Here is a 12112-nt window from a genome sequence, read left to right on the forward strand (position 1 = left end):
CGCCGTCTGCCTGGCCTGCCCACCCGCGCACACGCCCTCCCGCCTGGCCAGGCATCGAGATCCGGGATCAGCGGAGGAGTAGGGTGGGGGCGGGAGTGGGGGCCCAGAGTGTAGGTCCCCTCCTTCCCCAGCTCCCCACCCACTCTCCCACCCCAAGCCGGCTTTTATCTGGTTATTTATGCTCTGGGAAAGCACGCTGGGCTCCTGGAAGAGTCTCCTATTACCTGGACTGTCAGCAAAAGCTGCAACCCCGGATCTGCGTCTGCCCCTGACGGCTTGGGGCCTCAGAGCATCTGGGCCTCAGTGTCTGGGAAGAGGTAGGTGGCAGGACCCCCAATACCCACGCCCCTTTCCCCTCCCTGCCTCTCTTCTCCTCTGTGGGCATTTTGGCCACAGCACCTGCCTTGAAGTGAGGTTCTGAGTGGGAACAGGAGTCCCTGGGGAGGGGACAGCTATGGCCCCTTGTTCAGTGGAAGAATGGGCTGGACCCTGAGGCTAGCCGGGTTTGGTCTGATCCACCTCCTTCTGACTTGGGGGGCTGGGGTGAGCCACGGTATCACTGAGTAGCCCCTTTCCCCTAGCTATGCTGGCCAGACGTCTCAATGATGGTGGGTTGTGAAGGGTGGGGTGAGTCACCTGGGTGGGTTGGAGAGCTTTCTGTCTTTGCTGAATGATGGGAGGGGAGTGGGGGTTGCCGGTCTGCCAGTCTCCTGCCACCTTGCCACAGATGCTCTTGAGAGGGGAGTAGTTCGCTCGGAAGCCTGAGTGCCATTGGTGTGGGGCCTGCTCCTTGGGGGAGGGGCCCAAGGAGCCCCCTTCCAGCCCGTAGCTGGCCAGGCTAGGTGGCAGGGCGTGGCCGCAGGCCTGACTATGGTGCTCTCCTGCTGTGGGCTGTAGAAATGCTTGAAGGGGCGGTGGGTAGGGTGTGGGGAGCTGAGCAGACGCAAAGGCACCCAAGGAGGATCAGAAGTATCCCCTTGCTAGCTCGGCCCCTCCCTCTGCCTGGCAGGCCAGGCTCCCTGCCCTTTGGGGGGCAGAGTGTCTCCTTCTGGGGGGACTGGGTTGCCAGGATGCGAGAGTCAGGGGAGCAAGGATAGGTATGGGAGAAGTCTTGCTTTGGGAAGGAGGGCACATGGTGAGTGCCCACGGGATGGGTGAGGGGGGCTCTGTGTGCCTTGCCAGGCCCGTGTTTGGGGAGGGGGTGTCAGCGCGTGGGGCAGGTGCCTGTGGCGTGGAGAACAGGAGACAAGGTGGGGGTGTGAGCGGGTGTCAGAGGCAGCGTGGGGGGCCTTGCTGGGGGAGTGGGGGCGTGATCTTGCAGGCGGGCGTTTGCTCTGCCGCTGCATTCCAGCGGGGGCTGCCTGTGCAGGTGAAGTGCCTGTGCCCCTAGGGGGAGTCTGCCCTCCGCGCTGTCAGCCTTGCCGCGGCCACGTGTCCATCACCTGAGCCAAACTGTCCACCTGGGGGGCAGGCCTGAGGAGTTCCTCCTTTGGAGCTTATGCGTATATGTAAAGAGCAGAATAGGGATGCCCCTGGGATTCAGGAAACTGAATTTGGGAGGCCATCTTCCTTGCATCTCCATCAGCCCTATCCATCCATTGGGTTAAAGTGACACCACCAGCTGCCAACAGCTGTAAATAGAGGCCAGAGCAGGAACAAGCTGAGGACCAAGCAAACCTGAGGGGCTGGGGGACACAGAAAGAGGAGCCTCTTCAGAGCTGGGGGTGTAGATTGGGGATACAGAAACCCGAGACAGCAAAAAGAAACCAGAAGATGAGATGCATATTTAGGGGAGCAGGGTGGAAGGGGGAGCCTAGGGCCGGGCCCTGCTGTCATCAGAAGTAAGGGGCAGCAGGACCTTGAGCAGCTGTGTTCCCAAGACTGGACCCAGATTTTGGGCCCTCCTGCCCCTGCGTGATGATGCTTCAGCAGAGTGTGGTGAAGAGGGTGCTGCTGAGGGTTGGCATTAGAGGAACCCCAACCCTACTCCTAGCAGATAGAGCAGGGCTTAAAAATGGGGGTGGGGAAGAAGGATAAAATGAGAGGAGGGGATGGGTACTCCAACAGTCTTAAAAAGGTGCAGGCGCAGACTTGGCACGGGATGTTCCCATGAACCACCAGCCCAGGGTAGGGGGATCTGAGGGACAACTGTGGGTGTCCCCCACTACCCAAACACAGACACAGACCCCAGGCTGAGGGCCTCCCCTGTCGGGCCAGGCTGCTCTGGCCCACCCTTCCCCTCTCCACCCTGGGATGCTGTTTTGGAAACTGGTGACCTAGCTGGATCCTGCTTTTATTTCTGGCATTGAGTGGTTGCCACAGTAACTGCGGGGGTGGGGCCGGGAGAGGGAGAGGGTGAAAGGAAACAGAGTGAGGGAAGAAAGATGAAGAAAGGAAGGAAAAAGGGGATGGAGAGCAGAAAGAGCGGGATGGGACTCAGACACGGGGTGAAGCAGGCAGGGACTGTGAATGAAACTGGTGAAAAAGGAGAGGCGTAGAATCGTGCCCACCTGACCCCCAGCCTACGGGGACAGCCTGCCCATTTCGTAACCCGTTTACTGTCTGCACAGCCAGCCTCCAGCCTGGCTCGTCCCTGCCCCAAGGCACAGAGCCCGCATGCCAACCCCCCACCCCCGCCCCCAGCCTCTCTGCTCCTGGTCCACAGGCCAGTTCAGCGAGCAGGATTTCGGTGGTTCCGCAGTATAAGGTTAGCGCGCGGGACCCCAAATCCCAAGTCCATATTAAAGTGGGATCTTTGGGGACCCGCGGAAAAGAACATTCATTAGCTTCGACCCGAGATAGACCTGGGTAGGAATTCCAGCTTGGCTTTTATGGGGAGGTGCGGGGGTGGAGGCGGGGGCAGTGGGCAAGTCAGACTCTCAGCCGTATACTCATCGCCTAATGGGGAGACGTGAGCCTGTGTGAAGCGAGAGAGGATGGGTGCAAGTCCCTGGCCCAGAGCAAGTGGTGGCTGGTTTAGAACCGAGCGGGGGAAGGCTGACTAGAGGATCCAGACCGCGGGTCTGCCGGTCGAGCCTCCATTTCTCAGAGCCCAGGGAGTCCAGGCAGGTTCAGCTCCTACCTGGAACCGGCCCCCGCGGGGATGGATGGGCGGGCCTTATCACCCAGGCCAAGCGGCTCTAGTTGCTATGGAGACGGGGCGGGCGGTGTGAGGTGGGGCCGGGCTGGGGGCTCAGATAAGGCGCAGCTGCACAGCTGGGGGAGGGTGGGGCGGAGATGGAAGCGCTGGGAGCCGCGGCGCGGCTGAGAGGGCCCTTCCGCCACCTGGGCTGGCCTTCCTCCGCGGCGCTTTCCCATTCCTCCCCTGGCGCCCTCCCTTCCTGCTGCAGCCTGCCCTCTCGGTCCGTACACCCGAGGCAGCCGGGAGCTGGGAGTGCACGTGCAGAGACGAGGGGCGTGCGCGGGCTGGGAGCAGGTGCGGATCGAGCAGGGGCGGCTGGTGCGGACGCGCGAGGAAACTGGCTTTGGGAGGGGCTACGCGTGGGTGGAGTAAGCGGTTCGCGGGCGTAAGACGTGATTTGAGAGAAGCCACGAAAACACTCCCTGCGCCCCTCCCTTCCCCTCGCCCTTCCCTCCCCCCACGCCCCTGCTCCACTCCAAAACATTTTCTCTGCTGGCTTAATATTTCGCTAGAAAGACCTTCACTCCTTAAGGTTAGTCCCGAATTAACGTGCCATGTCCCCGAAAGGGTAAGATATTAACAATTGCCGCAGAGTGCTGGCCAACTCACCAGGCCCTTGTGCAAGTTCCTGAAAGAAGATTGCTCGGGGCAGAAGGCGAGGAGACCCAGCCCCGGGGATGAGTGAGGCGCTGTGCAGAATGGGCCGGGGCCAGAGCGCGGACATCGTTAATCTGAATCATTTGAGTGGCTGCGCCTGTAGGACCGTGTTTGTGCAGGGGAGAGTGGGAGTGGGGGGTCTCAGTTCAAGACCTTGTAACCTGTGAGCTGGTTCACGGTGCTCCCCTACCCTCACTCTCTGGGCAGTGACCACGCTGGTGGGCAGTCCCTGCCCCACGCTGTAGCCACCCACAAATGGTGTTCAAGGGAAGGTCGCCCGGGCCACCCCCAGGTTCAGCCTGAGGCTCCAGGACACGCAGAAGTTCTGTTCTCCCAGCTGCTCAGCTGTCCACAAGCCCCACCATGACCCTTACAGTCCTTTCTACTCTCTTCAGCCTCTGCCTGACCCACCTGGGCTTCCCTGTGGCTCAGATGGTAAAGAATCCTCCTGCAGAGCAGGAGACCAGGGTTGCACCCCTGGGTGGGGAAGATCCCCTGGAGGAGGAATGACAATGTACTCCAGTATTCTTGCCTGGAGAATCCCACTGACAGAGAAGCCTGGCGGGCTACAGTCCGTGGGGTCACAAAGGGTCTGACACGACTGACAGACTAACCCTTTCACTTTCAACCCACGTGTTGGGTCTGCATATGCCCTTCTCTCTCAATTTTCCTGGGAAAATAGAAGCTTCCTGTTTGGGATCAGCTCCCTCTAAATGCCCCTAGGTTGCAGTTACCAACTTCCCTTTCTTCTCCTTTCAGAGGAGCCATAGTTCTTTCTACCCTTCACTCTCCACTGAGAGCCTTTACTCCTCACTCCCACTGCCTACAAACCTGTTCAGGTCTCCCTTTTCCTGAAAAACCTTCAGCCAGGCTCACTTCCTCCATAGTTACTCTCCTGCCGCCTGCCTGCCTATCACACTTCTCAGAGCTGCGCCTCCCTGGCCTATGCATCCTGGTCACCTGCACCCCTCTGCCCTGCACCCCATTCCAACAAGGAGGCTTCATGCTTTGCGGATGCTCTCAGAGGCTGCCCGGCCTTGACAGCCAGACTGGTGAGCTGTCTCTCCTGTCCACGCATCTTCCCTTCTCTGGGCAATGGACTCTGGGCTTCTTGACATTCTCTCTCTCTCTTAAAGAAAAAAAAATTAAAAAAAGAAAATATATATATGTATTTGGCTGCTCTAGGTTTCAGTTGCAGTATGCAGGATCTTTAGTTGTAGAATGTTCCCTGACCAGGACCCCAGCTTTGGGAATGTAGAGTCTTAGCCACCAGACCACTAGGGAAGTTCCTTCATGACATTCTTTCTCAACCCCTCTCTCCCTCCCCAGATGCCTTTCTTTCCAGGTGGCACAGTGGTAAAGCGTCAGCCTGTAATGCAGGCAACTTGGGAGTCAGGGCTTCCATCCCTGGGTCGGGAAGATCCCCTGGAGAAGGAAATGGCAACCCACTCCAGTATTCTTGCCTGGAAAATCCCATGGACAGAGAAGCCTGGTGGGCTACAGCCCGTGGGGTTGCAGAGTCGAACACGAATGAGCATGAGCACACACCACCCTTTCTCTCAGTATTTATTGCACCTTCACTGTTTATTAGGTCCTTTACTGAAAATTCAAAGAATCACTAGGTATACCCCCGCCCTCAGGCAGCTGGTTGTCCAGTCTTTGCCCTCATCTTCGCCCTCCCTTCAGGCCAACTCCGGCTCCTTTTTTCTTCTAGTCCATCCAGGTACTTCCCAGAGTGCTATTTTTGATCTTCTTTCTCCATTGGCAACCTCATGTGCGGACTACCACCTCTAGCTCAAATGGCTCCCAAATTTGTGTTTCCCGCGACTGCCCCCACCTCAATAGCAACCTGACAAGAAGTGAGCTCATTGCCTCCCCTTCTGTCACTACCTGCTCCTCACTCTGGTGGAGTTTCCAGATCGAGTTCTGTTTTTCATTCTGCCTCTTCGGCCCCAGGCCCCAGTCCAGTGCCTCACCATCCCCTGCCTAGACTACGGCCATGACTTCCTGGCTGGTCTCTCTGTGGACCTTCTAATCCATCTCCCAGTCTGCAGCCAGACCCATTTCCCCAAAGCACTGCTTAGATCTATCACTTCTTCATTTTGAAAAAAAGTTCCTAAGCATTCCATAGCCCCAGTTGCCCACAGAATATATTCGGAATCCTCTAGTCTAAACTCAAGGCATCTACAATCTGGTCCCCAGCCTCCTGCCCTAAAACTGTCTCAACCTCTTGAGCTCCACCGTTCAGCCACGTTTGCTGTCCCCAGACAGACACAGTGCTTCCCTGTGTCTCCACTTTCCATCATGCTGCTATCTCTTCCAAGGATCCCTTTTTAGTTTTTGCAGGATCTCCAATTAGGCACCTTTCAAGGCCTGCCTTAATTACCTCCTCTTCAAAGAAAGGGTTTCCATTGTGGCTCAGTCAGCAAAGAATCTGCCTGCATTGCGTGAGATGCAGGTTTGATCCCCGGGGAGCGAAGATCCCCTGGAGAAGGAAATGCCAACCGACTCCAGTATCCTTGCTTAGAAAATCCCATGGACAGAGGAGCCTGGTGGACTACAGACCATGGGGTAGCAAGAGTCAGACATGACTTAGCAACTAAAACCACCAATGCCTCTAAGAAAATTTTTTTATTCCCCCCTCTTGATACTTCATTAGGAGTGATTTCTCTCTCCTGTGACCTCTCACAGCCCCTTATACCATCTTGTTTTGTTTTGACTGCACCCCATAGTTTGGGGGATCCTAGTCCCTCAACCAGGGATTGAACCCTGGCCCTCAGCAGTGGGAATGCAGAGCTCTAACCACTGCATCACCCCTTATACTATCTTATCTGCATATGTAACTGTTTGCATGGGTATCATTTACACACATGGCCTCATTTCTGGAGGGGCAGCTTAGCTTCTTTGATTCATCATTCTGTTCTCCATAAGACAACAATGGTCTGTGGCCATTGCAGAATAGCTGCTCAAAAAGTATATGGTGAATGGATGGATAAAACAATACACAACGGGTGGGTAGGTGGATGGGTGGATGGGTAGGTGGGTGGATGGATGAGTGCTCGCCTCTAGGACTAAGTCAAGTGTATGGCTATTTTGATACTGTCTGTTAACAGGTAAAGATGAAAGAGGAGTGAGAGGGAGGAGCTAATAGCTCTTTGAATATATACTAGAGTTTATTCTGGTCCTCAAACACCTAGTTAAAAGCATTACAAAGTAAGTGTTAAGAAGGCAAGAGAAAGATGAAGCTCTGGAGTGGAGTCTTTCCACGGGCACCAAACACCTGGTAAAACCCTGATGGTCAGAGTCTCGTCTTAGAAATGCTTGACTCTAAAATTCCAAAAAGGCTTAAGAAATGTGCAAATGCTAGTCTGTCCACACCATGAACCTGACTGTACTGGGAAGGCACTGCGAATCATGCCAGTGCTGAGGACACAGTCATTTTCACCTCCACGACACTGGACGAGTTTCTAACCTCTCTGAACCTCTGTTTTCTCACCTGTAAAACAGGCCTACCTTATAGGGTTATTAGGGGGATGAAACAAAATAATCCTTATAAAGCGCTTGTCAAAATACCCAGCTTGAATATTCAAAAAAATAATAGTTATTATTATTGTAGAAATTAACAGTCATTCTAGTTAGCAAAAATACATGTCAGGCAACATATAATCAAGGACTGAGTTATATGGTCTCTTTTTAAGTTCCACTGGAATTCAGACTAGAGTTTATCAGTGAGGACTAGAATAACTGGGAAGGTCTCCTAGAGGAGAAGTGTTAAGGATGACACTTGAAGGATGGGTGGGATCTGGGAGAGGAGAATAGTTCAAGGGCGTGCACAAAAGCAGGGGAGTGGGAGTGAGCTGCCTCTGCTCAAGTAGGCAGTTTGGTGGTGGAGAGACAGTGAGAAATAGAATGGCCTGATATAGAAGTAACAGATAAGACTGGGAGCACTGATGACCTGTCTTTCATGACCTTCTGTGGCAAAGAGTGGCCATGAAAAAGCCATCTAAATTCATCAGTCCTCAGGGAGATAGACATCATAATAGTTAACGTTTTACATAGAATTTCTATTTCAAACACTTCACATGTTATAACTTGCCTAATAATCAGAACAACCCTATAACACAGATATTGTGGCCATCTTCCAGTTTACAGATGAGAATGTGAGCCACAGAGAGGGTAAGGAACTTGCCCAAAGTCACACAGCTTCTGAGTAGCCGAGTCTCCTCTCCCCAGGCACTCCAGGCCAGAGCCCACACTCTTAACCACCACGTGATTGCTGCCCGTTCCCTGTACCTCTTGTCGCCATCAGCTGTCTTCATTCTGTGGCTTACTGCCAGCAGCTGGGAGACAGTCCCACTGTCACCGTCACATTGGAAACTCAGCCAGGCGTTAAATGAATGGTTATTATGTGTTCGGTCCAGGGGTGTGTGGGGAGGATGGGAGGATTGTTAATGAGTTACTGAGGAAGGAGACCTGGGCTGTGTCCCCAGGGGAGCTCCTAATCTTTACAGCAGACAGGACCCAGCTCCCCAGGATCCAGCCTGGAGGCCTTCCTGCTGAACAGGGGGCTCTGGCTTGCAGCAAAGTAGTAGCGCAGAGGGCAGCCTCAGCTCAGGCATTCGAAGATGGTAGGGAACGAGGATGTGGCCTTGGTACCCAGGGCGCTTTACTAAATGCCTGCACGTGAGCGTGCCCGCTGGACAGGACAGGCACAGGGCACTGTGGCTCCCCTCCCTCCTCTGGGCAGAGAGGCCCCAGTCCTGACCCGCCTGCTTCCCACCAAGCTGCCTTCGCTCTGTCCCTCCCTCCTGCTGTAGCCACCTCACAGTATCACTAAGACCTTCTGTGTTAAAGCTTTCTGAGAGGGCAGGGGACTTCCCTGTCACTCCAGGGAAAGCTAAGCCTCTGTGCTTCCACCGCCCAGGGCATGGGTTCCATCCCCTGGTGGGGGAACTAAGATACTATATGCCATAATGTGGAGCAAAAAAATAAAAACAAAAAAACCACCACACCTTTCTGGGCTATCAGAGGGCGTGGTGCCTTGGACAGTAGGTTAAGCGGGAGAGGGGCAACGGCCCAAGAACAGAGCCAGGGAAAGGCCACGGCAAGGGAGTGAGAGCCGGGGCCTGAACCTGACCCCAGGCCGGCGGGCAGGTGGGAGGAAGCAGGGATGTGGAGACTGCGTTGGCAACGGCTGACCCTTGCCGTCATTTCCTTTCCAACCAGAGAACAATGGCTAAAAAACAAGTGCAGCCCGTCCGTTTTCCGTCTCGCCGAGGGCCACAGGCAAGCTCGCTGTCCCCGCGGGCTGAGCAAATGAGAAAGCCGGAGCCCTGCTCCCCGGAGACGCGGGGCCAGAGGGGCTGTCCTCGCCCCCGCCCTCGGAGATTGCCGGGTCAGCTGGCACGTTCTCCCTCCCCTTCCAGGCCCTGCACTAGGCCAGCAGCCTGGACAGTCACCGAGGGATGAGGGCGCCACAGCCTGGGGGAGCGCCCTCTCTGCTCTCGCGGCCCCGAGCGCGCAGCGCCCAGGAGCCGGACAGAGCCTGACGCCCGCGTCGCCTCCCCTCGCGCACGGGATCCCGAGCGTGATCCGACCGTCCACATCCTTGCTGCATGGAACGGCTGCAGAAGGTGCGCGGGGCTGCACCCACGCCGGGGCAGTGGGATGCTGGAGACAGAGGGGCACGCGGCTGGGGGCCCGGCTCCCTGCAGAGGGTCAGGTCCGGGAGTCGAGGGCGCCACCTGGTGGCTGCCCGTGGCACCGCACCCCGGGGCCCCGGAGGCCGAGGGAAGCCCTCCCCCGACCCCTGCCCGCTTGCTCCAGCCCGCCCCTGGCACCCACGCACATTCCCACCCGCCTGCCTTCTCGCTCTCCCCAGCAACCACTTACCTCCCCTGGGAGCGTCAGCTCCTCCCGAGACTCCAGTGTTCCCGGCTCTCCCTCCGGCATCGTGGTGAGTACCCGTCGGCCACCAGAGTCCTCAGGCTGGGAGGAGGGAGGAGTCGGGGACAAGCAGCGTGCTGGGCAGCTTCACTCAGACGGCGGTCCTGCCAGGGCTGGCAAGCAGAGAAAGCCCCAAATCCACAGAAGATTCCGCGTCCCCCTCCTGCTGGTCTGGTCCTGTGTCTGATCCAAAGTGTAGCTGAAGGACTATCATTGTTTTAAGATCACTCTAGCATCACCGACTCAATGGACATGAGTTTGAGTAAACTCCGGGAGTTGGTGATGGACAGGGAGGCCTGGCGTGCTGCGATTCATGGGGTCGCAAAGAGTCGGACACAATTGAGTGACTAACACTTTCACTTTAAATCCTTAGAATGAAAACAATAGAAATGTTGACTTATAGGAGCTGATCTCTATCATGGCTGCCCATCTTCTTCCTAATAAATTGCAAATCAGGCTTGTAAGGTTAGTATTCTAGATGAGGCTTTTGGCTCTGTTCCATGGGTACCATTTCCCTTCAGGCCAAGATGGACAATCAAGTGCTGGGCTATAAGGACTTGGCTGCCATCCCCAAGGACAAGGCCATCCTGGACATCGAAAGGCCTGACCTCATGATCTACGAGCCCCACTTTACCTATTCTCTGCTGGAACACGTGGAGCTCCCCAGAAGCCGGGAGGTAAAGGGTGGGAGGGTCCTCTTGGATGGGACTCAGGACAAAGGCTCCCCCAGCCGCACTGGGTGGGGAACAGAATCCCTCTCACACTTTCTTTCCTGGAGGCCAGATGCCAAAACAAGAAAGAGAACCTGTGCACGGGAATCACCAGTCAGCTGGTGACTGAGTGTTTGTACTGCAGAGCAGGCAGAGATGGATTGGTCTCCGGCTGGTTCCAGGTGGAGAGCAGGAGAGGCCATGTTTGAGTGATAGCAGCAGAGTGGGGTCATGTAGGAATGGGGCACGAGTGGGCAGAAAGTGAGCAAATTTGTGGAAAGCATACAGAAGCCAGCAGATCAGAGGCTAACTTTAGCAACCTGAACTCGGAGGCCGGAAGTCCTAGCTGAGCGTGACCTGTGTGATGGTGTGGTCTCAATTTCCCCTCCTCCAAAATAGAAGTGATACCTTTGCCGGTCCACCTCACCAGGTAGTCAAATGCATGAGATAGCTTGGGACAGGTATTTTGTAAACCGTATTGAAGAAGGGGGCCGTGTCATAGCTGAGCGGAGAGAGAGGGCCAGGCTATGGGGAGACTTAAATGCCTGGTGAGGGGCCCCGACTCCATCCTGGTTACTGTGGGTCTTGTACCTTCCCGTCGTTGCTCGGCTCTGGGATCAGGGCCAGAGCCACCTTCAGCTGGCCCTCAGAGCACACAGACACTGTTCCAGAATCCTCAGCTTCTTCCACTTCTTCGTGGGTCCTCGGGAAACTTTCAGGACCCTCTTCAGGAAAGAGAGGGTGGAGGGCCAGCCCTGAGAGCTGGCAAGGACTGAGAGAGAAGAGATGGCCCAGAAATCAGCTGAGCAATTGCAGGATTGGGCGCGGGGGAAGAAGTGACCCACCTGGGGTCCTAGGGACGAGGGTTTAATCCCACCCTTGTGGCTCTGACCAGCCTCCTCTCCATTCACAGCGCTCGCTGTCACCCAAATCCACATCCCCCCCACCATCCCCAGAGGTGAGTCTGCCCCGTACCTGACACTGGTCCAGCCCTGCTCTGATGGGGCTAACCCCTGCCCCACACACATCCAGACTGGGCTCGGCAGAACCTAGGGGGTGATGGAATCAGTGGACCTTGTCCTGTCACTGGCCAGCTCTGGGTCCATCTGTGTCTGACCCAAGATCTCATTTAATTCTTTCTCCTGGATCAGGCACCATTAGTAGATCAAGTCCTTGGATAGCCCTCCTCTGCCCTGGGGTTGGGGGCGTGTGGGCTGCTGGGTGGGAGCACCAAGATAGTAGAAGGGGTTGGGTGGGGGACCTGGAGCTGCAGTGAACCACACTTCTGCTCTGCAGGTGTGGGCAGAGAGCCGGTCTCCTGGAACCATCTCTCAGGCTTCAGCCCCCAGAACTGCTGGGACCCCCCGGACCAGCCTGCCCCATTTCCACCATCCTGGTAGGTCTCCTGTCAGCGTGGCTACATCCTTGCCCTAAGACCTCTTTTTTTCCTTCAGGAACCCAATTGCTTTACTCTCAGTCCCCTATTCTCTGGAGTATACGCACAACTCCAGAACTAACTAACGCTGGAACCCAGGCAGAGCTCCCAGAGAGGGTGGACCTGTTGCATTTTCCCTCCCACCCAGACAGAAAAGTGTAAAACATTCCAATCCCTGAGGGAGGGACAGTTCTAGGATCTCCAGTTCTGTCTTGGCTCTTG

The 12112-nt window shown here is 55.9% G+C and overlaps 1 protein-coding gene across 7 annotated transcripts in view; it reads left to right on the forward strand.

Annotated features, from left to right (window-relative positions):
* The window catches only part of DMTN (dematin actin binding protein), a 30867-nt gene that overhangs the window by 8424 nt on the left and 10331 nt on the right, over positions 1-12112 (forward strand). For 4 of the 7 annotated variants that reach the window (XR_010664583.1, XR_010664582.1, XR_010664579.1 and 1 more), the window contains exons 2-6: positions 9226-9432; positions 9681-9755; positions 10267-10422; positions 11369-11413; positions 11752-11851. Coding sequence is in view for 1 of the 7 variants with exons in the window: in XM_065946615.1 (XP_065802687.1) it covers positions 9415-9432; positions 9681-9755; positions 10267-10422; positions 11369-11413; positions 11752-11851 (394 nt within the window). In the remaining 6 variants the exon portion in view is untranslated. Of the gene's footprint in view, positions 1-192; positions 318-9225; positions 9433-9680; positions 9756-10266; positions 10423-11368; positions 11414-11751; positions 11852-12112 lie in introns of all 7 variants that reach the window. The other 3 variants (XR_010664581.1, XR_010664580.1, XR_010664584.1) reach the window with 2 other exon arrangements.

The sequence above is a fragment of the Muntiacus reevesi genome, chromosome 10 (genome assembly GCF_963930625.1).
Source record: "Muntiacus reevesi chromosome 10, mMunRee1.1, whole genome shotgun sequence".
Lineage (NCBI taxonomy): Eukaryota > Metazoa > Chordata > Mammalia > Artiodactyla > Cervidae > Muntiacus > Muntiacus reevesi.